This window comes from Siniperca chuatsi, linkage group LG3 (assembly GCF_020085105.1).
Source record: "Siniperca chuatsi isolate FFG_IHB_CAS linkage group LG3, ASM2008510v1, whole genome shotgun sequence".
Taxonomy (NCBI): Eukaryota; Metazoa; Chordata; class Actinopteri; order Centrarchiformes; family Sinipercidae; genus Siniperca; species Siniperca chuatsi.
Genome location: NC_058044.1, coordinates 9,209,486 through 9,236,270, shown reverse-complemented (window position 1 = coordinate 9,236,270; position 26,785 = coordinate 9,209,486). Strand labels below are relative to the sequence as shown.

The 26,785-nt window shown below is 39.7% G+C and overlaps 2 protein-coding genes across 26 annotated transcripts in view; one reads left to right on the top strand and one right to left on the bottom strand.

The window, feature by feature from the left end:
* Nucleotides 1–1,855: 1,855 nt before the first annotated feature.
* tlr3 (toll-like receptor 3) lies at nt 1,856–7,179 on the bottom strand. Of its 4 annotated transcripts, none has more exons than XM_044190701.1 (6): nt 6,926–7,179; nt 6,652–6,775; nt 5,429–5,896; nt 4,536–4,730; nt 2,519–4,374; nt 1,856–2,306 (listed from the first exon to the last, which is right to left on the bottom strand). In XM_044190701.1, the coding sequence occupies exons 2-6, from the start codon at nt 6,667–6,669 to the stop codon at nt 2,075–2,077; spliced, it is 2,769 nt and encodes a 922-aa protein (XP_044046636.1). In that variant the 5' UTR covers nt 6,670–6,775; nt 6,926–7,179; the 3' UTR covers nt 1,856–2,074. The 4 variants fall into 4 exon arrangements, with proteins under 4 accessions (XP_044046636.1, XP_044046637.1, XP_044046638.1 ...); XM_044190702.1 differs by having other exon boundaries at nt 6,652–6,760; XM_044190703.1 differs by lacking the exon at nt 6,652–6,775.
* A 4,307-nt stretch (nt 7,180–11,486) lies between these two features.
* LOC122873309 (sorbin and SH3 domain-containing protein 2-like) overlaps nt 11,487–26,785 on the top strand; it is a 62,934-nt gene continuing 47,635 nt past the window's right edge. For 7 of the 22 annotated variants that reach the window (XM_044189870.1, XM_044189883.1, XM_044189877.1 and 4 more), the window contains exon 1: nt 24,422–24,965. The gene's annotated coding sequence lies outside the window, so the exon portion shown is untranslated. Of the gene's footprint in view, nt 11,531–24,419; nt 24,966–26,785 lie in introns of those variants that run through there. The other 15 variants (XM_044189880.1, XM_044189879.1, XM_044189887.1 and 12 more) reach the window with 9 other exon arrangements.

Sequence of the window (26,785 nt, the reverse complement as noted above, 5' to 3'; positions counted from 1 at the left end):
CAGTTGATCCAGAATGCTGCGGCACGTGTATTGACAAGAAATAGGAAAAGAGATCATATTTCTCCAATACTAGCTTCTCTGCACTGGCTCCCTGTAAAATCCAGAATAGAATTTAAAATCCTTCTCCTCACCTACAAAGCTCTTAATGGTCAGGCACCATCGTATCTTAAAGAGCTCATAATAACTTATTGCCCGACTAGAACACTGCGCTCCCAGGATGCAGGGTTATTTGTGGTTCCTAGAGTCTCCAAAAGGGAATGGGAGAATGGGAGCCAGAGCCTTCAGTTATCAAGCTCCTCTCCTGTGGAATGAGGTCGCAGTTTGGGTTTTGGAGGCAGACACCATCTCCACATTTAAGAGTAGGCTTAAGACTTTCCTCTTTGATAACGCTTATAGTTATGGCTGGCTCAGGTGAGTCCTGAACCCTCTCTTAGTTATGCTGCTATCGGCCTATACTGCCGGGAGACTTCCCATACACCTCTCTCCTCCTCTCCCTCTCCATCTGTATGCATTCTTATCCCAATAATGCATGTTACGAACTTGACATCTCTCTCCGCTAGTTTTGTGCTTTCTCGTCTCTCTCTTCTCTCCTTCTGTAGCTTTCAGCAAGTATTTCTGCCTCCACAATACATTTTAATTTGACAACTGTTATGTCAACAAAATGATAAATAAACACATCAGCACCATAGTGCTAGTAACTGGCTCCCACCTTGATCTATCCTTCTTCAGTTTGGAGTTTTTATTATTATATTTAGAAACTTAGAAAAATACCAGTCTAGGAAATGTAACTGAAAACATGGTTTTAAACTCATAATATACAGTAAAGAGGAATAGACTGCTGCAATTACATCTTGCCCTGAAGCTTCTCATGAATATGGCCTCATTCCAACTTTCTAATTAGTAACTGGATGGTGTAAGCTTCCCATTTCTATTAAGAATATATATCTGACAATCATTACCAAATGAAATAGTAACGATATGCTACTTTCTAATGTGCACATGGTCATATAAGTAATGGAAGATTTGTTTAGTAATGGGGGAACAGAAAATGGTGTAGTTTCTTACAGTAACCACTAGATGTCATGATGACACAATATAAAATCAGACAGTGAAGAGGCGATTCATTTTCTGCTCTTACAGAAATTTAAGCTATTTTCTAAATTGATCACAGGAACACTAGGATTACTGAGTGAAAAGACTTTTTCGGCTAAATTATACATTTAAAGTTAAGTTTTTACATCACAAAACAAGAGTGAGTTACATAACTTCAAATAACTTCTTTGAGTTCATTTAGGGTTTATTACACTTTGATTATTTTTCGGTGAAAGGGCCAACCTTTTAGCAAACACTTTATTGAGAGATTAAATCATTAAAACTGCACTTGGACTTAAGAAGAATTAATTTGCAAAAGCAGATAAACTGCATTCTTAAAATGAATAAACCAAAACCAGTTTGACTGATATTACCTTGAGTGCACAATAAAAAAAACATGATTTATGAAAATAACTAAAAATAGATATTTGCTTTTGCAAATGAACCTGTTTTTTAAAAAAAAATCTAGATATTTTATACTGTACATTACATTTACAGCAAATGACTAAATAAGGCTTATGAAAATGACACTGTTAATCTGGAGTTTGTTCAAAATAAACACCTCAGATGTGTTACATTACTTGAACAGAAAAATAATTAATTAATTAAGACACACAAAAAAGCCATAGTTATTGTTAGTGTTGTGTGTGTAAATGTGCACATGAACACATGCACAAAACACCCCTTTTTTCTCATTACCATGCGAGTATCAGCGTGCATGCCTGTGTTTCTCTTTTGCTGAGTCAAAATAAACTGTTTAATATTCTAGTTGAAATACTTGTGTTTTATTGGAATTTTGGCTGATGTAAAGCTGCAATGCAATGTAAATACGACACATGATACAGAGTGCAGTACATATATAAGTACAATATTCACACAGAGGGTAAAACAATAAGCAATTGGCAGCAATTCGTAATAATTTAACTTACATAGGTAATTATTATTACAAAGGGAATTTTCCATTATTACCAGTGGAATACAGTCACTCCTGCAATCGATTAGTCATGCCAAGTGCTATGAGGAGCTTCTGGTGAAAGGCCGGCACCCTCTCCTTATGGACAGGCCAGTCCAGGATGCAGCATGAACGCAACATGCCCCTGCGGAGGAAGAGTGAGCGAGATAACTTGTAGTCGTGAACATCCTGCAGGAATACCAGAACCACAGCGTCCCTGCTGGCTTCAATGACCTGATGAAGTGCATGATGGGCTTTAAATCTGGATAAGGAAAGACACGGGGTAGGAGGGCAGAGAGACAACTTTGAGAACTCACTTTATCACAAATATATAACACAAATACCAATGTAACCCAGAGAAAGTGTACTGCACATCACAAAATTCTAATTCACATAGTTAGATTTTTACTTGGCTTTAACATGATGTATAATCTATAATAATGTATAAATCTACGCAGTGTATGTTTGATTTACCGTCTACACCAGGGATCGTTGAGAAGAATTTCAGTGACGACAAACAAGATTTTTCTGGACCTTCTCATATTATGCACAATGCTTTCAAGCTTTGACGTGCCAGGGACGAAATCTCGATCCTCCAAACAAAACTGGCACTTTCCCTTCTCTAAAGGGACCAACCTTCTCTCCACCCAGTTGCTGTCTTCCTCTGCATGTATGATGTAAGCATCATACTCAAATTCCCTGCCCTCTTCAACTTTGGCGTCACTAAATCCTAATGTCCGATTGATCAGTATGTTCCAATAGAACTGAATCCTCCAGCCATGGAACCGCACCAGAAGTGCAGTTACTGTCAGCATGATAACAGCTGTGCTGCTCAGTATGTAAAGAGCCTGAAATGGGGTCATATCTTTGCAAGAGAGGGTGTCAAAATCCATGACAGAGTGGTTAAAGTAAGCTAGTGGAGTGTTGCACATATACTGCTCCCTGAGACCTGGCACACTGCTCATATTTGTGCTATTCAACCATGTCACAAACCACAGGATGCTCTCACATGTGCAGTCAAATGGATTTTTGCCCATGACAAGCAGGCTGAGGTTGCTCATAGGAGTTTTGAACACTTCGGGCCTCACAGTTGTGATCAGATTCTTCTGTAAATATAAAGCCCGCAGTGAGTTCAGATCATCAAAAATTGAGTCCTTAAGACTATTAAGGAGATTGTTGGCCAGGCTTAGCTCACGAAGGTTACTCAACCCTCTCAGAGCCTCTGCTGGGATCTCATCCAGCCCGTTACTATCCAGCTGTAAGCTTATCAAGCTCTGTGCCCCTTTGAGAAACAACACCGGCCCACCTAGGTTGGCACTCTTCCAAAAACGGGCTAAGTTATTGTGTTGGAGCTTCAGCACCTTCAGGTTCACAAGCCCCTCCACCATATTCTCTTTGATGTTAGCAATGTTGTTGTTGCTGAGATCCAGGAAGGTGAGGTTGGTCAGGAGACTGAATGGAGAGGGATCCAGGTTCAAGGCTGTGGCTTTAAGACTTTTTCCCAAAGTCAGGATCCTAAGATTGGGCACATTAGCAAACGACATGGAGCTTAGATTGACAGTCTGGTGGTTATTGGACATGCGAATCTCTTGAACTTTATCCAGGCCTTCAAACTCTTTGCCAGTGAGAGTTTGTTTGATAAAGTTAAAATCTAGAAGAAGAGTGGTGAGGTTTTTCAAAACGGAGAAGCTTCCAGGATTAATCTGTGTTATATCTGTTCCTGTCAGATTTAGCTTTCTGAGAGGTGATCCCGCAAGTGAGACTAAGGTCTTGTTGGTGATGTTTCTGAGTGAGGTATAATGACTCCAGCTCATATCAAGTTCTTTAAGACTTGTCAAGCCTGTAAACGTGTGCTCCGTAATTTCCCGAATTGCAGTTCTCTGTAATATCAAACTCTCCAGGGTACTTAATGGTTGGAAGGAGAAATCATCAATAATTGGAGTGGCAGAGGTTTTACTTTTCACCAGAGCTTTTGTCAACTGGAGTTTTTTCAGACTTTTGAGTCCCTGAAATGTGTCCTTGGTCAGGTGCTTAATGTTGTTGTCTGCCAAAATTAGAGTCTGAAGTGTGGACAGCCACTGAAATGAGCCTTCTTCAATTTTACCCATGCCATTATGGGACAGATCCAGAAAGGTTAGATTTGTTTTCTGTAGCCCTTTGAAGGTTGGTTTTGTGAGTGTGACCAGCTTCATATTCCGAAGAGACAGGGCATCAATGGCTGTCCCTGACAGCTCTGAACAGAGTTTAGAAATAACCAGAGTGCCCATATTGCTCCCATCCATGATTAAAGTATGTAGGCTTGAAATGGGCTTAAAGCAACCAGCCTCCAACTGCAACAAAACATAACAAAGAGATCTTGCAGTGAGACAAAAAAGGGAAACGAAACAAAACAGACAACTGAAAGCCAGGTATCACAATAACTCGACTTTCTACGACTGGTTAAAATTTTGACAACACCATTTCATTTCCCCTTTCTAGGTAGGTTTCTTACTGTTTTTAGAGACACGGATGACAGGTTGAGGACATGTAGAAAGGATGAATGGTTAAGGAAGGAAAAGTCATCTTTCTTCAGGGTGGTGAACTCATTGAATGCCAGATTGAGGTTCACCAGGCTGGGCAGTTGAGGCTGAGAGCCGAGCTTGGCTGACTGCAGTTTGTTTATGGAAACATCAAGAAACTTCAGGCTCTGTGAATTATGAAAGGAGAATAAACACAAAATAAAGTGTTATTTAATGCAATGCATGTGAGGCATTATCAAACAATTTAACCCCCAAAAGTGACATTGTTCCTACTTTTGGTGTATAAACCTCTTGATGCCATGCTCCACAGCATACTTCAGACATGATCTCAATTAAAAAATGCAGCAGCTCTCTCCGGTCACAAGACTCCTCCCTCCATGTCCCTACAGCTTCCTCCACATCTGGTGAGATAGCACTCAACATTTATTTACCTATAGCATAAGCAGCATTCCTGTTGAGCCGCACCTACACAGATTGATTTAAAAGCACCTCTTTGTTTTAATTATAGTTTAGCTTTCTCATAAAGTAATTCATCTGTATCATAATCGATACTGTCCTTATGTATTGATTTTTTGCCTCTCTGCTGATTTTAGTACTCTCTTTTTCTTCTATTCTCTTCTTTTCTGTTGCTGCATGCTTTTTTGTTCTAATGTTTTATTAGCTTACGTGTTACATAAACCGTCACATGTTGCAGGAGCCAGCAGGCGGTTAGCTTATCGGGGGGAAAAAAAATAATCTAAAAATTACTATTCACTATGATTTCATTGTCTCATTTCTGTCATCATCACCATTATTGCACCCTAGCTCAGTCAGTTTCTCTCCAGCTATTACTGATCCAACTCATCAGTGTAACTGACATCTGTACCTGTAGTGCAGAGAAGGGCTCTCCTTGTAGCTTTAGCCTATTACTAGCCAGAATCAACCGTGTTAGATTGGTGCAATGGCTCACGTCCTCCTTCTTCAGCAAAAGCACTTGATTGTGTTCCATATTCAGTGTCTGCAGCAGAGACAGTGTCTGGCACAAACCCTTGTCCAGCTTGCTGATACTGTTGTAACTGACATCAAGGTGGAGGAGGCCTGGGTATGGGATTAGTGACACAGGAGGAATCCCCTTCAATCGGTTGTGAGACATATCCAGTGTGGTGATGTTCCTGGGAAGGTTTGGAGGGACTGCACTGAGGCTGAGGTGGCTGCAGTCAGCTCGGCCATCTTGCACATCGCAGGAGACCTTCTTCAGGGCGCCCACGCAATTGTACGGTCCCGTCATAAAATAACATACGATGATCACGGCCGGGAGGAGAAGGGAACGAGGAGCACACATAATTTCAAAGACCTTTAAAAAAAGAGAGACAGAATCAAATCTGCATACTCCTTAAAGCTAGGGTAGGTAATGCATTTCAGAAACATGTTTTGTTATATTTGTTGAATTTCTCTTTACATTCCGACAGCAATCAATAAATCAAATGCTCTGAAGTTATTGTTTTTTAAATCCAGTATCTGTTGCTGTCGCAGGCCTGTAATAAGACTCTCGGCCAACTCCTGAGAAAAATAACAGCTCTTTAGCTGCTAAATGCTTCACTATGTTCAACAGCTAGTAGCCAGCTTTGTCTGTCTGCTGTTTGGTGCAGGACAGAAAGCGAACAGTGAGTTTTATAGCTTTTTCAATAAAGACTTGTCTGCTACAGCAAAAAATTACACTGATTAGGGCAGTGAGACTCAAAAACAAAGCTGCAGGCTGTAAAAGCCAAAACAATGAACTTCATAGAGCTGAGTGGAAAAGGTTGGGTTGGGTTATAATTCTCTGTGGATTCACCACTATGAGCAACATCTTTCACTTTACACATCCATTGTTAATTAAAAAAAAATATTGATTAGTGCAGCTTTAATATAAAGAATTGTCCAGGTATCACATCAATGTGTTACTCAATAGTGAGGAAGAAGTTTTATTTCTGATATTACAATATATAAGGCATATACTACAACTATCACAGTATGCTAACATGAGTATTACTAGGATTGTGCGTTGGTATCTTGACATTGCACACACTCAGACTAATATTTTGGATATAATAACGCCAGAGTTCTTACCAGATTTTGCCTTTGCATATTATCTGTTGCATCTAGACTTCATAGACTTCAAAACACAAGGCATTCACACAGTCTTCTTCAGGAAGGCGGACAAGAGTCTCAGTGGGAGCTTAAGAAGCAGGCTCTGCATTAACGTGATAAACGAAAACACGGAAAGGAAACTGGCAGCTCCAGTTTTACTTCTACATCACTGTCTAGTGGAGGATTTAGCTGTTGCATGCAGGAGGAAACAGAAGTAACGTTATTGGGAAGTTTGAACTAAAGTGATACTCACATCCTACAAAGCAGACTGAAGCCAGTGTGACTGCGTACTTCAGATTATTAAACATTCCCAGTTGCAATATCACTGTGGCCGCAGACATCGATAAGGATCTGGTGAGGTGGTGTAAACAGGCGAAGTTGTGTCAGCCAGGCTCGGGTGTGTCCAGCCGCCTACGCCTTTCGTAAATATGTTTTAAACATCCTATGAGGTCATATTTGGGGAGATTGTCAGTAAAACAAACTGCTCGACGAATTTGTGTGTATATCCTGTGGGATAAATACCGTAAATGTACGAGCAGACGCGCAAGACATTTAATGTGGAGGAGCAAAACTAGTTGCAATTTTGCTGTAAATAGTGTCTTTTAATAGCGATAAAGCCACTGATAAGTTAAAAGAACAAATGAATGTTGCTATTTCCTGCATCCCCGTTAATATCGTGTATGTCTGGGCTGTCTTATAGGCTATGTACTGTATTTTTAAGTGATTTTTTTAGGCTTTTTTTTCAGGAGCTGTATCTTCCTTAAACAGATCATGATCTAACCTCTTTTATGTATCTGACTTCTGGCTGTCTGCTATAGTTGACAAGAATGAACTTGTCTTCAGTCCATGATGTGTCACCCTCTCTGGGAGACGGGTAGGTCCAGTCTTGCACTGAAATGACCTCAGGCAGGCAGGTACAATTATGGTATCACTTTATTTGTGTAGTCCAAAGTTCAACTATTAGGTGACACTGACATATAATGCACACACTTATTATAGTCACATAGGAAGCTGAGTATGAATTTTGAATCATCCAAATAAAATGAGACCAATAAATACATGTTGCTGCCCTTGACCTTCAATATAGCTTGACATTATTTTCTTAGCAGATGGAAGTGAGTGATTCACTCACCTGTGGCATCTACTTCCCTAAAACAGACTCTGCAACAGTCAAGATGCAGAAGTAGGAGAATCATAGAGAAGAAGGCTTTAGTGCTCAGGTCCATAGAATGCACACAATGCATTGAAGATCTGTTTACTTTAGTACACTATTACTAGTGCTTATTTTTTCCTGCTATGCATGCTATGTTTACAATCACAGATGAATTGTATTTCACCAATTGCCCTTTAAAATCCATAACATACTGTAAAGTAGAATCAATAGACCTGGGGTGCGGAAAATATGCTTAACAAAAGTATTTATAAACTACACCATGAGTAGGTTTGCTGAGCATGAATACTGTCTTTCATTAACACAGTCACGCACACACACAAATACAAAGTTGGGGGCTGTCCAACCAACACAGTCTTTTATTGGCCCCATGTGCCTTTGCTCAAGGACATTTTAAAAGTTCTGAGGCAGAGGTGGGTGTTATCTGTTCACTTACTCCTTTGGGCCTAAGTTGAGAAAACAGAAATATTTCTAGTCATATGATAATGTTTAATTCTTTATAGTTTTATTACATTACATAACTTGACATGTCCTCATTCAGAACACCAGAGAAATGACACTGGACTGAGCTAAACTGGAAAAAGCTGGGTTATCTTGAAATAACCACTAGAAGGCAGTAAAATACTGGTATTGAGCCACTCAACATTCCAGCAATAGTCCTTATAGGCCACAGTATAATTATTGGTACTTGTGTTACTTGTAGATACAGCATGTTTCATATATAACATGTTTTGTTATAAATAGATACAACAGATAATCTTTCTTTGATACTGTATACATACTGTAGCATATGATCTGATATGTTGTTGCTTACCTGCATCACGTTTCTCTGCCTTTGTTTCTCTTTTAAATATTCAGCATGAGATTTGGCATTATGTGACTGACTTTTTTGGGAATTGCACAACAGGAGCCGCAGCTTCACCCCAATCTAAGCCCTAAATAACACTACGGCCAGAGTCAACTGTGAGAAGCTAAATAGGTATTCAGTGTTTTGGGGTCTAATAAGACAAGAAAATAAAACATATTACTTTGGTTGGCAAATGGAGATATGGTCTAGTTGATAATATTAATTTGTAGTATATTAAGGTGGCATTTCTGCCATGTAGTCCTTTTGATATAAGATCCCACACTGCCAGAATTCAGATTGTCATTATAACAACAACAACAATATGGACATACATGTAACATGAATGTTACTTAATTCATGACACTGAGGTGTCTGGGTGGCCTAGGGGTTTGACCATGTAGTCTCAATGTCCCTGGTTTGGGTCAAGTCGAGGACCTTGGTGTCCAAACACCAATAAATCTGAAGATAACCACATGTCCAAAACCATTTTGAAAGGTCAGCAGTAACATAAAAGCAGAAATGTCCTGCTGCTGGTGCTAAATGAGTCATAAATTTGAAATCACAGTAGATCAGCAAACCATGCATTTCTGAAAGCAAAAGCAATCAATGATTATGGGCAAGCGATATGTTATTTCATCATTATTATCATGGATTGATGATTTAAAGTAAGTCTTTTCAGTTCAGATTTTCACTTAAAACGGAAATATAATTTTTTTTCATAATTACTTTATTTTCCTGTTGACAGTTCACTCATTGAGCATATCTCTCAGTGTCATTTTAAATCTTTGATCCTATCACACCAACAAACACTTTGAACCACAGTGTGTTAATTAGCTTGACATCAGCTGTCGTGCTACAGAGCACATGTACCATCACTCCCAAGTATGCCATTAATCCAAACCGACACTGGCACAGTTTAACGCTGCACTGTGTCAAAGTGCTGCTGAAATCACTGATTTCTCCAACTTAAATTCATGATGAATGATCAGTCCATCTGTGTTTCTAGCCTTTTTTAAATTCATTGTTCAGGCTGTATCAGATACTGTACACAGGCGATTCTATGCTAGCGACATGGCTCCAGGTCCACCACTTTGGTCCACACTGAAATACCTCAACATATATTAGATGGATTACCATGAATATTGTTACAGACATTCATGGTCCCCAGAGGATGAATCCTAACGACTTTGGTGATCCCTTAAGTTTTCCTCTAGTGCCACCACGAGTTTTGCATGAAATTTGCTACAGATATTCAAGGTCCCAAGAGGTGGTGCAGGCGTTGATCCCCTGACTTTCCCTCTGGTGCAGCCATGAGGTTGACATTTTTTGTTTTTATTTAAATATCTTGACAACTATTGGACATATTTCCGAGAAATGTGGCGCAAACATTCTTGGTCCCAAAAAGATGAATTTGAATCACTTTGATCCCCTGAACGTCCATCTAGCGCCATCATCAGGTCAAAATACTAATTTGTCCAATACTTTGGTTTTTGACCTGCAAAACTAATTTCCATCAACATTTCCATCATCCTCAACTGTACTTTGTGTTTAATGCTAATTAGCAAAATTTTGCTTGCCAGCAGTTTAAACTAAGAGGATGAACATGTAAACATTATACATGTGAAACATCAACATGCTAGCATTGTCATTGTATGTTAGCATGCTGATGTGAGCATTTAGCTCAAAGCACCACTGTGCCTATGTACAGCCCCACAGCGCCACTAGCATGGCTGCAGACTGTTTTATACATGACCACACTCATAGACACACATTAAATTGTGCTGTATACAAATATTTGTGATTGTTTTCTGGATTTAATTGTACTTTGGTGTCATAGAACTTTCCTGTACCAAATGGCAACAATCTGTGTTTCATGTCTTAAGTCCCCCATGTCAGCTCTTCCCCCTGTTTTCGAGCTCCCTTGCACACTTCCTTTGCTAATAGATTGATTATGTGGAGATTTATGGAGGGAGGACACGGACCCTGTGACCTTTAATGTTGGTGATTCTACAATATGCAAAGCAGGAAACATCACATTGCCGAGAGAGAGAGAGAGAAAAAAACTCCTCATCCTCCTTAGTCATGCAGACACAGACATACACCTTTCTATTCCCTCTCTTTTCCTCTTTATCCTTCCATCAGATTAATAAAGCAGGTCCTTCCTGGGATGGACCTCAGGCCACCTGATTGGTTTAGCCTGGTGCTAAGCCGAGGCAGCTTACAGGGCTTTGTGCCAATGGCTAGATTGCTGAAGACCTGTAAAAAGTGGAGAGAGCTAGCATGTTCAGCACTGTGGCGGTGGTCAAGTTAGTAATGTGAAAAATAGAAAAGAGAGATAAGATTCAGGGGTTTCCTGCAGGAAACACAGCTATAAAATACACAGATAGGAATGGGAACCAGAGCAAATCATGCAGCAGGGAATTGTTGCAGCTCCGTTCTGCTTTAATACCAGCTAAATCATGAAGTGCGCTTTCAACAACTCAGGAAGAGAAGGAGACAAACAGAGACCTGAAAGCTGACAGGAATTAGGTGCGCATCAGATTCTCTCAGGAGAAACAACTTGGCGCTGTAATGAGGGATTAAAAGTAAGGAGAAACACCCCTACTGTACTGAGTGACAGGCAGTGCTGTACATATTTCACTTAGCCAGAGAGTGGCTAGTGCGTGTCTTGCGTACATGTGATTGAATGCACTCATGCAAAAGGGATAAGGGGGGGGGGGCAGTGGCTCCATCAATGGGAGTGTGTCTGCCACATTCTTCATCTTACCAGCTCGGGTAAATCTCTTCTCCCTCATTTGCAGATTGAATCTCTGGAGTGTTGGAAAGCCTCAAAACAAAAGGTGAGTTTGCCCTCTTCACTGCTATATATGATGGATGTTAACCTATGTTATGTAATCCTGTACATGAACTTTACACACTAACTTCATTATCAATGTGTTCACATCCTCACTACACACTGATATCCACCATAAACATCATGAAATGGCTAATGGAGTTAGTTGTAGTCTCACAGCAGTGTGTTGTCATTGTCTGATGTAATGGGCATCTACTGTATATGTGCAGCTCAAATGTGAGAAACATAAACTAGAGCAAGTATTCCTAAAAAGACTTTGGACTGATATTTCAAGAAGAGGGGGGATAAATTCCATTTCATCTTCACATGAGGCTGCAGACGAAACAGGGAAAATAGAGTAAGTGAGATGAAGAGATTCTAGATGGAGAGATGTGGAAGAGGGTAATGTATATAGAGGAGTGGTGCAGGCTGTAGCAGCAATGTTGTAGCATGTTCTCTCTGCCCTCTGCAGAAAAAAAGACACCGCAGTATATCTCCCCCTCCCCAGTTTGCTGACCAATGATGTTTGGAGGTCAGACGCCCAGCTCTGCTACTGGTGTCAGCCACTGACACACAGCTTGTTCAAGAACACAGTGGTTATTACACCTTAGAGGAAGGGAGGGGCAAATGCTTCATAGCAGTGTATGTGCATTTTGATTTCAGTCACATGCTGGAGAGAATACAGAACAGAGCAGAACATGGATGTTTTAGGCTTAGTGTTGCTTATCAGGTTTTGTCCTTTATTAAGAACATGAATACACACATTACATGTATGACTCCACTATGTGCCACACTGCACAGAACACAGACACAGCACAGACAGTTGTGTTAGACACAGTAGAATAAGCAGTCAATGTCATTTTACTGTGGACAGATATAGCATCCTAAGGGATTGTGGAAGCCTTTATTCCTGATTGTGATTAATGAAACCCACATGCCAGGCAAGACAGACTTGCTACGTAACTGAAAATCATAGAAATTCTTTGCTTATCATGAATGAAAACATACACTTTCAGCTGCAACTGTCGACATAATTATCGACATATTCATTGTATTTTTTTTTTTTTTTTAGCATTAGCTGATGGTATGTGCTTCTCATCACTGGCTAGTGCTCAGTAAGTGCTGACTCAGGTCTCTTCTCACTATAAGTGGTCCCCAGGGGTGACAGGACATCAATACTGAACTGGAATCAGCAGCATGGATCTACTATTGTACTGTTAACTCTCTGCAGTGCAGCTGAGTAAAATGCAACGAGAGACAATTCAGTGTATGGGGAGTACGGCTGGAAATGTGGCAGATACAATGAAAACCTTATTAGGGCTTAGTTACTTTCTATTACTGAATATATTTTTTTTGCAATTATTCAATCAAACACATCAGTGTAGCCCAAAGAGAAGTCTGCAAATTCCCTTCTCTGTTTCAGCAATAGTTTAAAAAAGTAGGCATGGCTGTAATGATTATTTGCTTACATCTTGCTAATAAATATTAAAGGAACAATATAAAAGTTGCTTTGGTCTTTGGGTGTGTATGTATGTTGGTTTCAATCTGAATCATGAATAGACTGCAAATTTTCATTATCATGTTAACTACATTTTAGCTCTAGAGCTAGTGAAATGTGTGCCTGCAGTTTACAGACAGTGCCTAGAGCTTTGTCCCGTGGTTTAGCAGGGACGTTTTGTGTGAAGAGTTGACACTGCAAGGCTTTGACCATGTGTTAAAAGCTGTGAGACAAGTGGCCTTTTCAGAGGGAGATTACACCTTTCTAACACCAGACTGAGTGGATGGAAGGCAGGCAGAGCTTTGTGCCAGCACCTTAAGCTTTGGCTACAACAGTCTGGCAGTGCCAACAACCTAGCCTGTCAGTGATAGTAAGCAGATGGGACTTGATTTAAAAAGCCATATGGTTTGAGGGAATGTTTGAGGTATAATATTTCCTTCCAACATACAAATAGGATATCATAATTAGAAGAACTTTATATACCAGCAGAATTTCACAAAGTCAAGTACAGTACATTAGCTGTCTCTCATCTTCATCACTCTCATTCAGGAGTGTCATGATGTTGCAGCTAGCTCAGACATATTATTTTAATTGCAACTGGCTACAGACTTGTACCATTTTCTCACATGATTAGTATGTGCTGATAGAATAACACCAATGGCCAACGCAGGACAGTATTTTCAATCAAACAAACAAAGAAACCAAAAAGACAAGAAAAGTAGATGTGACCAAAGCAAATAAAGCAATAAGATCCACTATTGCGATAGGATTTAGAAGACTGTAGAGTATGAGTAGGTTTCAGCTGATAAATAAATAAATAAACACTCATGACATTATCCTTTCGTTCACTCCCATAATAAGTTCATCCCCCTTTGGCTAAATACACAAATATTTCTCTGGGTCATGTGGTCAAAACTGATTTAGCGATTTAGGTCTCTTTTGATGTAGTAGAGCAGCGCTGTTACCAAAGAAGGAAGAGGGAGATTCAGGGGTCACATTCCTCATCCTTAACAATTCTCTGCCTGGACAGATTGCTTTGCCGCAAAGACAGCAGAACAATTTGCTACTGTACATTACCATTATTTCCATTTCCTGTGAAACATTTATGCTAAAAATGTACTGGCTGTGACACAAGAAGAATTGGAAGGGAGCGAGAGCTTTGCGATTGTGATAGCCAAAATTCATTAGCAGTAACTTTTCTCTGCTGCTCATCCTGTAAAGAGGAAGAAAAAGGTAAATAGTACAGTGTTATTTTTTTCCACCTAAGCCAATTTCTTCCCTCAACTTTTAAATTATTCTGTATCCACATTATTTCTCTGAATACAAAAATCTTGGTATTTTTGTTACTGTTCAAATCCCCTTACAGAGACTCAGAGGGTTGAGACAGGTTGCTTGTTCATTTATTTAAATTTCTACACTGGTGCCATTATTTGCACCATTATGTGCACAGTTGTGTACCACTACTATTGTATGTTTGGTCTGTATTAATCTCCTCCTGTTGGCTCCTAATGAATGTCCCTACTCTCCCCTCTGGCAATGCAGGTTTGATAGGATTAATTGAGCCATTACTTAATTAGAAGCCTGAGAAGAAGCTGAAAATCTATGAAGAGGATTTACAGCTTTAACAATAAATCAAGAACAGAATTCTGAAAAGATCTTTTTTTCATAAATACTTTCCACTAACAGGCTCATTAGCAAGTAGATGATGGAAAGAGCTGGTAATGCGGTTGATTCTGCCAACTCTATAAGCAACCCCAGCTGGTTTCTCTGATATGGAACATTAGGATAATGTTAGATAATAGTGTGCAGAAATGGGCAAAAATACACCAAATATGTGCTGTTGTGAATTACAAACCTGACAAAATAAATATCAAATTATTGGTGTCAAGAAATGTGTTTAATCGTGATATTTGTAGTTATACCTATACTCAATGACAAATAAATTCTACTGTATAGCCTTTAGTTCCACCATGGTATGAGATTTGGCAAACATTAGAATAGGCCTTTTTCATGGTAGACATTTTAACGGAAAAGCACCGGGGTAAATCTTTAATGTTATTAGTAACACCTGCTGCTTTTCCTACTTTGGCTACTTTTTTATGCACAGTAGTGTAAATTATATGTGTTTGTGTGTTTAAAGCACACCCATATATATGCGGTATAAACGAAAGCAGAATACAATGATCACAATGTTATTCTTGCTTGTTTGCTTGTGTTTTGGTTTGTTTAGTGCTGTTACCAGTTGATTGTGCTGTGTATGGAAGCTGGCTACAGAGTGAAAGGAGGGTCTAAAGAAAATCCCCACCTTTAGGTAAAATCAGAATTTGGTAGTATTTCAGCTTTTTATTAGGGTATCTAAGATTTCATAATGTTCCAGTGTAATTTATGTGTTGTAACCTTTTTATAGGCTGAATTACATTTCATGCACAGCTCCTGCTTAATGGTGCCTTAAAACATTTATCGTTGGCTACAGACCATAAATTCAGGTGAATTTAGAGGGAGAGTTAATACTTTTTTCATACTCATGAATTCAACAGAAGGAAAAAGTCAGAATTATTTCAAAATGTTAACTGTATAAAGTTATACATGAGGCGGATACGATTAAAGAACACCAACACTTGCACCATTCATTGCAATCCGTTGCAATACTTCTGTAACAAAAAAATCGTTTGAGAAGCTTCAAAGTTTCGATTCAGATTTTTTCACAAAACTATGTCAGAGAGATGATTCAAATCCATAGCAGTTTTTAAGGATATAGTTGTACTGTAGTTAATTGCTTTATATGGTAGATGTGTCTCTTGATGTACCCATATCTACTTTTGTTGTCTTGGGATACAAACACATAAGGTGAACACAGTTTGCTTTTCTCTGAAAAAAAGGAAGGTATATGTTAAGTGTCGTTTAAAAGACAAACAATGAAATAAATAAAAGACAAAGAAATAAAAAAATATTTATTATAATAAGACAATGTGATAGCATCCCCATTCTTTGAATACACCGTCAAGACTCCAAACACTTCTCTCTTAAGCTGATAATGTGTGTATTTCCTCTCATAACACCTGAGAGTGTGAACCTGAAAGGTTCAAAGACCATGTGGCTACAGAGTCTGAGCCAGCTGGCATATCCACTGTAGTTGACAGGCATCACATTCTCTTGGAGATGCTCTCACTCTCAGTCTTGTCACTTTTAATTGTTCCCTGTATACTGTTCGTTTCTGTACATACTCTCATTTCACTGCCTCATAGTCCATTGTTTTCTTTTCAAAGTTTCTTCTCTCACCAGCTCTTACTCCTTGTCTTTTATGTTGATTTTGTCTTTTCAGTGTTGGTTAAGTCTCATCTTTCCCTCCTGCTCTGGCAGACACCGCATCAGCATCCAGCTATATTTAATCAGCCACAACACCACTTATCAATTCACTCAGCAGTCACACAGCAGAGACATGGCTTACCAACATCAGTGAAGGGTATTGAGGTGGATGAAGTGCAGAGTAATATTAGAAATGTGTTCCAGAGAGACTGTCTGTCAGTAATCAGTATGTTGCATAACCAGTGTAAGCTACCTGGCATTTGCTCCATGACCTGATAAGAAAAAGCAGATAGATGTAGGAGCTTGTGAGCTCCAAGAATCAGATTAGATGTTCTACGATCATGGTGGGGTAGTAACAGATCATAACATATAGGTATCACAATGATCCCAGTACTGAAATTATTAAAGAAATTAGACATGCATAGTATTACTCAAAGTATAGTGGAAACCAGACCAAGAGTCTACAGGCATGCTAGCAGCTCTGTGAGGCTGTACAAAGTATAATGTTTACCATGTCACAGTCATCTTAGTTTAGTGTGTTAGCATGCTAACATTTGCTAATTAGCACTAAACACAAAGTAGAGCTGAGGATGATTGGAATGTCAATAGTTTTGCAAGTATTTATTCATAAACTAATGTATTGGACAAATTGAAATTTTGGCCCATATGATTATTAGTTATTACAGTTAGTTCATGCTGAGGGGAACATGAATGTCTCAACCAAATTTCATGGCAATCCATCCAATAATTGTTGAGACTTTCCTACAAAACCTCATATTGGCACTAGAGGAAATGTCATGGGATCACCAAAGTCAGTAGACCTCATCCTCTGGGAACCATGAATGTCTCATCTGTACAAAATTTGGTGCCATCAAGTAGATACTTCACAAGATATGTGTTAACTTTGACCTGCTGGTGGCACTACAGGAAAAGTCAGTCAGGGGATCACTCATCACCAAAGTCATTAGAATTCATCCTCTGGATACCATGGATATCTGTACCAAATTTAATCTATATAATATTTGTTGAGATAGTCAATCTGGACCGAAGTGGTGGGCCCACTGACCGACAGACCAACACTGCCATCAATAGAGTCATGCTGCTAGCATGGCTAAAAAATGAGAAATTAACACAATTATCTCCATGATTTAAGTAATGGCTGATCATGATGACAATAATAATTTGGGTATTCATATTGTGTGAAAGTTGAACTTTGCATTCTTTAAATTTTTAATCCAAAATCACAGAAGATAATTGAGGCATGCTACTGTGTTTGAGTAATCCAATAATTGAAATTACTCATTACATCCAAACCAGTAATCAAGCTGTCAGTATAAAAAAAAAATTCAAAGTAACCTGACGACCCAACAGACAGGAAGGTTGAATGCTGAGAAAACTTGGTGGTGTGCATCCCTAATATCTTGGGGATATTTAAAAGCATGTGGAATGTTGGTAAAGATGATATCTGGCTGATAGTAAAATGTTTTGTTACATTTTTTGTAGTTGTTATTGCAACACAACCTTTTTTTTTGGGGGGGGGGGGTGTTGCCTTTATTTATAGTGCAGGTGAAAATAGACAGAAAAGGGGGAGAGAAAGAGGGGATGATGTGCAGCAAAGGACCGCGGGCTGGATTCAGCAGGCTGCTGCAGTAAGGACTCAGCCTTGGTACATGGGGTGTGCACTCTACCAGTTGAACTACCAAGGCGTCCCACACAGATTCCATTTTAAATGGAATTTCATTGGCATGTAATTTGCTGTTTGTGTTTTAGAAATTAAGTATTAGCCTGTCACCTGGTGTAACTTCACACTTCAGGACACTGCAAGAGGGAGAGATAAGCAGAGAAATTAGCACTGTGGTAGCCTTAAAGCATCCTCATATCCTGCTGTTGTAATTAGAGTGTTTGCCTCTGGGCGTTATACAACTACAGCCTCTGTTGGTGTGAGCTGCCTCTGAATGTTCGACAGCTGCTGACTCCTCATCTGAAGGGATAGAACAGCTAGGCCTGCCTTATATTGTGCCATGCAGATGTGCTGATGCTGAACATGAAATAGTGTCACTAATTTTAAAGTAAGTGACATTGTCAGCTTGACAACCTGAAAAGGACAGTCTACTCAGTTAGGATGCTGAAAACCTGATTCACATAGCAAACAAAGTCTGTGTTTTTTTGTACATGACTTGTGAAACAACAAGTGAAAACAACATGGTCTCCTGTTGTTTTCACTTGTTGTAGCTGCATTAATGATTTCTTGCTACTTGAGGACAGAAAAAATTGCACAACAACCTGAAAAACACCAGTATGACCTTCTGAAGTTGTAATGGACAACAAATAGTAGCCTTTCTACACACCAAGAAGTCACAGAGCAGCATTAGCATTCAAGTGGAGTAGTGTTTTTGTCCATATGATGAATGAAAGTCTAATTTCCATCTTGTTTTACCTGCTCCTTAGAGAAATATCTGTCTGTAGCTTGCTAGCTGTTTAACTTTCTTCACCAGCTAGGCGCTATTTGTCTGTCTGCAGTAAAACCAAAACAATGAGCTAAAAGAGGCTAAAAAGCTCTGTAGCACTGCAGAGGTTGGTTATAATTAACTGACTATGTCACTATGAGCGACCCTTTATACATTACACATCTGATCCATTGTTATTATATTGATTATATTGACTATATTGATTAGTGGAGCTTTAAAGACTATGTAAGCAGTTCAGGCAGACCACAAGTAGAGCCTGTCAGGAAACATAAACACCAACTTTGTAGACTATTAAACCAGCTAAGTCAGAAAATGCATTTGTAAGATCTGTTACAATATTGAAAAATATGTGTACGACAAATATTACAGAAGACTAATTTACTCCTGCCTCTCTTTTCTCTGCCTCCACTCTCACCCTTTCAAACATCCTCAGCACCAGTAATTGGATTACCAGTAATTGAAAAATATTAAAAAAACAAGTCTTCAGAGGTTACCTTCAACACGTATTCAGACTTGAAGTTGTTTCAAATCTTTATTTACATTTCAGTCCATTAAAGTGATAAGATATATATATATATATAAATAACCACAGCAGTAGGATTTATGCCCAGCATTTCATCTCTCTATTTTCATTTATATAGTGTTCCTATTATGCAGCTTGGGTCCAAGTTTATCTTCTGTCAGCTAGAGATGTTACAGACATCAACAGGAAATTAACTTAAACAGAATTATAATGTTAATGTTTGGAACTGTGAAACAGTCTATATCTTAATTTTTAAGGATTAATTAATTCAAGTCATAATATGCATTGTCATGCAGTTAAGTTTCCCATGAGGTAATCATGTCTAGACAGGTAGACAAATGATGATGTCAACATGTATGGGCTAAAATTTTGCCTATGACTCTTGTATTGCGTCTCTGTTCCTCTATGTCCTTCACTGTGTCATTTGTTATTCTGTTATCCTTCATCTTTTCTCTTCCACCATTTTTCTCTGTTCTGTTATGTCAGCTTCTCCCCAACATCTGTCATAACACTGCAGTGTCAGCTTTTATATACAAAATGAGGAGCCATGAGTGACACTGGCATTTTCACTGTTCAATGTTGTCTCTTTTGATTGATATAGCATAGTAGGAAGGCCGAGGCCAGGGTTTCTGTCTCGCCCCTCTTCAGAAGCCAAAGAAAGGTCATACCCCCCCATCCCAGCAAAAGTGGATTTAATTTTTATCAGTCATTAACAATATGGGGGATTGAAATAAACAAAAGATTCAGGTTAGCAAAATAGCCTTGCTAGAATCAGATCACTTTTGTTTGTTTATGTCACCACATCATATTCATGCAACTTCAGGTCCGCTCAACATGCATGCCCCCCCCGCAGTGGCTTTATGCCCCCCAGTTTGAGAACCACTGGGTTAGATGAAGTGTAATTTGTATTTTGGTGGTTGAATGACGGTTGGTTGACAGAATTCAGCAATTTGTTCTCTTCACTCTATCATTGTAAGGTGGGGATTGATCCTGTTAAAATTGCAGCAGCCAATGATGCTTAATTATGATCCGACTAACAGCAATTAATTAAGTGAAAAGGAATCTAATAAGAAAATGTAACAATATTGTTAACATGAAAATAAAAGCCTACAACAATAAACAGAGGGTAAAGGGTTGACTTTCTGACAGTGCTAAACAGAGAGATGATGCAGGACTCTACATCAGCAGCCTTGTTCTCTCACAGATTTGCTTGGGCATTTCACCTGGTCAGCTCTTAGACATCAAAGCAAGTCTGGATTGTAAGTGCAAGTGGCATGATGTCATTGCCAGACAATGTCCTCATGCACTCATATGCCATCCACTCATTCAGCACCACTGTGCTACTTTAACATTGGCCAGACGAGTGAACCTCAGTATCAGCTGTTCCAAATGTGGATCTCTTTGGAAAGCAACAGTGGAAAGATGTGGGACAGTGCCACTGCTCAGATAAAAGGGTTATTTTCTCACAAGATCCATGTGCCAGCCTGCTCTCCTTTATTGTGGGCTATTCTAAGAGAGGCCATGAGGGTGTGGTGGTAGTATATGTTAAGGCTTGGGCATTAGATAATTGCAGACATGATGTGGATGAGGATCGGTAGCTGCGACCATAAAAGCATGACACGTGGTTAATGATGTCACACTCTCTAAGATAAGGTTCATGCTGCCATCCTAAAAGGGAAATACTATTATGGGAAGCATTATTACACATTTGCATTTGGATGAAGGTCTGGCAGAGATCCAGATACTTTGTGTGGATTGTAATGTAGTGGTTTTTTGACCGGGGTCAGCTTCAGTATATCTTGTATCCAAGGCCAGTTTTTGGATTGCGCTCACGTCAACACTTGACTCCACTAGATGAATGTTGCATAGTGGTGGCACCTCTACTACCTATGCCTAAAGCCCATTCTTGGCTCTCAGAGGGGGTTGGTAAGGATTCCTGTGACTATATGTAGTGACACAGTCCAGGAGGCCTAGCTATCTTGGTTGTCTATTTAGCCACACCAGTGGCATAGCTCTATGGATGGCAATGTAGGTCTGTCAGTTGGTTCGTTGGTTTGTTCACCACTTGTATCCAGACTGAAATACCTAACTATTGGATGGTTTAACATTAAATTTTGTAAAAACATTCATGGCCCCGAGAGGATGAAGCATACTGATTTTGGTGATCCCCTGAGTTATACTCTAGCGCCAGGTGCAGACATTCATTTCCCCCATAAGGATAAACTTTAATAATTTTGGTGATCCCTTAACTTTTCATTTAGCGCCATCACCAGGTCAAATTTTTTATTTTATGCAATACTTTGGTTTATGACTAAATACCTGCAAAATGAATGCATTCATCAGCCTCAGCATGTTAGCATGCTGGCGTTAGCATTTAGTTCAAAGCACACTGTGCCCAAGTACAGTCTCACAAAGCCACTAGTGTGGCTGTATAGTCTTCTAAACAGTCCAATACACAATCACTGTAGTTGCATGCATAAAATGGAACAAAATAGACTTTGAGAGCAAAAATTATGCTTTGGGTCGTGGTTATGCGCATATAGTGGCAGTGAAATGTGGGATGTTACGTGGCTTATGTAGACAACTCTATTGATTGAAATAGAAGTGTATCTGTCAGATGTGCGAGACGGACGACAGAAAAACGCGGTTGAAACGTCTCCTGTGTAGACATGCCGTTAGTCTTGTTCTATAATGTGCTGTAATGCCCTAAACTCCACCCTCAGTATTTCTGCACCTTTATCACCAATGGACCACTGGATACCATACATAATGTATCTTCATCATCCTCGCTAGCCCTGTCAAAATGGATTGCTAAGAGTATGTCTGTGGATCACATACCACCTATAAAAAGGCACCTACTTGACAGCAGTAAGATTCAGTAAGGGCTGCCTATACTGCACATAAGAGCTGGTGATAAAAGACCAAACACATGCATACACACACACTCACAGATGTGGTCTGGTTGACACTTCAGAAAGGTCAGCTATCAATAACAGTCTAAATCTGTACACCTTTAATGTTGACAGAAGAACGGGCTCTTTATGCATGTATCAACAACAAAATAACACTGCAGCTTTAAAACTGCTGATTAGTTATTTGTTGTCAGTGTAACTTGAGGTATTATCTATATCTAAGATGACATGTTAATTAACCATAGTAAGAAGTTCCCTCATCTTGCAGCATTAAACAGGACAACATGGTTCGACGTCGTTTATCAATTTAATTACATGCAAGTGGTTTAATTATTGGGATTTACATAAAGCAGTGTAAGTTACAGTATGCTGCTGTTTAGTTGAGGGTATGAGCTAGCATTGCATCATCACAAAGCTATTAACAACACCATAGAGCTGAATAGGTGAACACAGAGTTCACCTATTAAGTAAGTTCACCTATTAAGTAAGCTCAAAAAAGGATTATTTGTAACATATTCACATAAGAATGGATGCATTCATTTTCATAAGGTGAGAGGGCCATATCTTTGCTTTGTGTCTGATTCTATATCAACTCACTAGAGCATTTCTAACAGCCCTCTAAAGGTTTTAAGAATTCATGAACAATAGGGCTTTTGCTTTTGCTTTCTCGCTCCAAGTCTGCAGATATGTCTCTGATGTTGCACTGAGACTTCACATTTGTAATTGAAAATGATATATGGACAGACAGATTTTGTTCTGAGCCTGTTGATTTATCTGCTTCTTCAAGTACACCAGAATAGACACAGAGGACAGACTACTCAGGCTATTTCCTTTGAAACAAAAGCAAAACAATGTGATAAATGTGTAAAGGCCATGCTTTCTGCCATGGTCACAGGATACCTAGCATTTACTACCATCCAGTCTGTAAATAATTCAACAGCTTGCTGTGTGAGAGAAAGAGCGAGACAGACAAACACAGTGGGGGAGAATTCTCCAGTTAAGCCATCAAAAATCAAGACACGGTTCGGTTGCTTTGCTTAATGAATACAGAGTTACAACAAATACAGTTTTGTTACAGGGCAACACTTAAAGAGACAAAACCATAATTCAATTTCTGGCATTTACCCAGCAAGGCAGAAGACCTCACAGCAAAAAACATCAGTTTTAATTTAAAATGTTGTGAGTTAAAACCAACACAATACCAGTGCTAATATAAATCCACACTTATCAGAGTTTAACACTTTCAGATCATTACCGGATTTTGCTGCCTCAAAATCATGTCATCTCTCTGTCAACAACTGAAAAATCAACACTTTCAGTGTTAACACTGAAACATTTACGGTGTAGATGCAGCACAATGATTAATGATTGGTAGAAGCTAACTACAGAAACTCATTTATCCAAAACAGCACACAACACTGTAGTTGCTGGCTAAAGGAATTTGGAATCCTATTCTCCAAAAATTTCCCACCAAGGAACAAATAAAAAATAATTCACATTATTTCAACATTTGGGCCCTGCAAAAACCTTCATGTAAGTAGATCAAGCTACTGTACATTAATTAACTTGAGTATAAATATCCTTGTTTAACCTACATCCTACATAGGCCAATCTCTATTGTGTTAGTTTACACTTATACAGTGTATTATGAAGATAATGAAAATGTATGTACATGCTTAGTTTGGCCTATAATGCAGGTTACTTGGGGTTTCTCCAATTATTTGCTAGAATTTGTAACCCTGTCCTCAAAACACAAGTTAGGCCTACCTCAAACCGTCCAGTAATTCTACAAGAAAAGCAAGCCAAAATGTACTCATTTATACAGTATATAGCTCAACATTTCCCTTTGAGTTTGATGACAACATGATATGCTGCTAGGGAAACCCATAGATACAAATTTTGACACAGCTCCAGCTTATTCCTAGCATGGGTCTGTGGATCACTCACAATACCTGACTGTATAATTATCTGTATAATTATCATGCCCTAACCATTAACACACAGCCTGTAGTCTCCATAGACTTTCAGCAGATCGTAGCTGAGGTCAGTCTTTTGTGAGTTTCTACTGCAGATAGGAAGGTAAAGTGGCACTTTCCTGTAAGCAGTGAGCTGTAGACAGGCCCAGTGTGTGTCTTCTGCAAGCACTGATTGAACCGCGGGCGTTGCCATGGCTACACAAAGACCCAATGAGAAGCTCGCGGTAGACTGTTGCTGAATGAAAATAACAGAGGCCATTTTGCGCACTAAGCCACGGCATCATTCAATAATAATTAAAACGGAAACGGGAGGCAGGTTCAGTCCATTTCTGGACCAACTCGGGTGTTTAAGAGCCGGTAGACTGGTGTAGGACCGCGGTGCGACTGGCTCTTGCAGTCAAAAAATATATAAATAAATAAAAGGCATGCGGTAACTGTGCGCCTCGTCGCCTCTTCCTTAGTATGTGTCGTGAGGAAAGGGGACAGGACAGCTTCATCGCATTGCTATCCGAGCCCCACTGAGTTGCCTTTAGTTAGCTGACCGACACCGGCAACATCCATGCGAGTCGAAAAACAGGTGTACGGTTTCATCACACGGACACCGCACTAGCTTCCAAGCCGCTGATAGCTCGCTGTGTGTGTGTGTAGCCTACTTCTGCGCTTGTTCGAGTGAAGACTTCAGTCATTTCACATGGAAGAGAGCTGATAACCTGACGATATGTTGCGGAATTAGTCGAGCGGTGCGGCAGTCGTTTTAAGGTAGGTGCACACAGTTATCAGCAATGTTGTTGTTATGGGGCTGATATCATTCCCTCCGCGCCCGCGTTTAGCAGCTGCAGCGGATTTGACTCAGAGCTGAATTTCGTGCTGTTAGAGGGGGTAAACAGGCTATTTTGAGTGTATTTAAGTGCGTTGCAAGTAACAATGACCCTATAGTTGTAATTGGCGCGACCAGGGCAAATGATTCAGCTCATCCGGGATGCGGTAAAGTCGCCACTACAAGTGCATTCCAGTGGATTGCTCTTGCCAGTGCATTAAAGGAAAATGCGGTCAGGGATGGGGGGGATGTTAAATACTCAAACCACAAGCTTTAAAGCTGTGGATAAAAGAAATATTGCTTAACATTAGTAGCAGCAGCAGCAGCAAGACCGTCAGCATGAGAGACGTACAGTAACAAACAGGCTGCTAGGTAGTAAGCATGAATTGAGGTATCCATTTTTAACCTACATCCCAAATGCTTAGGATAATCTCTATTGTTAGCTTGCACTTCTACAGTGCAGTACAATATTTTATGTGTAATTATGAAAAAAATATAAAATATACAGTATGCTTAGTTTGGTCTATTATGCAGGTGTATCTTCCCCAGTTGTGTAAAGTCAATATTGAGTTACAGTTTTACCTCATTCCTGCTACCAGGGTTTTTGTTGAATTCATCTGCCATTAAAGGTTTAAATCAGTCAGTCTCATTGAGAGGGCTTGGATGAAAACCAGAGGGGCTCTGACTCTTGAGTGCTACTGAAGTAGTGCGTTTTATGTCATATTATAAAGCTAATCTGTTGCCTATGTCATATTCTAGATCTGACAGAAAGCAGTAAGGAATAGTCAGCCCCTGTGTTTCTTTGGTGCTACCTGGTATAAAGGGATGATGTAATGAGGACAAAAAATAAGCAGTATGCATGGTATCTGTAAGACCCATTTGAATGCTCGGTGAACAGGGAGAGTGGGGAGGTGTCCAGGATGCACAAAGTGTAACACTATCCCTCCGGGAACCTCATACCACTCCCAGTGTGGCATACCTGGCCTGTGTGTGTGTGTTGGTGTGTGTGTTAGTGTGTAGGCTTTACTAGATGGTATCTTTGATGCAGTATTTTATGTATTTCTATGACTGCATACTTGTGTCTGGGGGAGAGGAAGCGACACAGCGGGATGCAATATGACGAGCAACAGTTGGCTGCTATCTGTCTCATGAGAGGCTGCTGCACCAATAAACAGCTTCTCACAGAGGCTTAAATATACACACTTAATGGGCGATCATAGCATTTTGTCTTGACTGATGGCCAATGAGCTAGAAAGTATGTCTCTGTTCACGTTAACTCAGTTGCACCTGCCAGTTTAGAGTTACTGAGAGTGACTCTGTGTGTGTGTGTGTGTGTGTGTGTGTGTGTGTGTGTGTGTGTGTGTGTACATGCATGTTTGAGGGAGGGAGGTAGAGGGAGAGAGCGTGAGAGGAGGAAAGGGGATCAAGGCAGGCCATCAGGGAATAGGAGAATGTGATACATTTTCTCCTGAAAGTACAGAATGTAACAGGGGTTTAACTCTCATCGTTCACTTTCCTTTTCTCTCTCTGTCATTCTCTCTCTCTCTCTCTCACTCACACTCACACACACACACACACACTCCTTTTAATTTCCCTTTGTCTATTTATTTCTTTGTTTTGGTACCCTCTATTTTCTCATTGTCTCTGGTGTGTTTTCCTCCTTCATCTTCCCCTCTCTCTGCCCTTCTTCAGAGGCTGATGTCATGGCTCAAGTGGTGTGTGAAAAGCTTGCCTAATTCTTAGTTTCACTGATAATAGAGGC

Bases quoted from the DNA above. Each gene is read 5' to 3' on its own strand.
- tlr3 (XM_044190701.1), bottom strand. The intron at 4,731-5,428 runs GTACAGATGTCA...CATAATTCACAG, and splicing joins AGCCCTTCTCTGCACTACAG to AGCCTGAAGTTTCTTGATGT. The intron at 4,375-4,535 runs GTAAGAAACCTA...GTTTTGTTGCAG, and splicing joins CATCCGTGTCTCTAAAAACA to TTGGAGGCTGGTTGCTTTAA.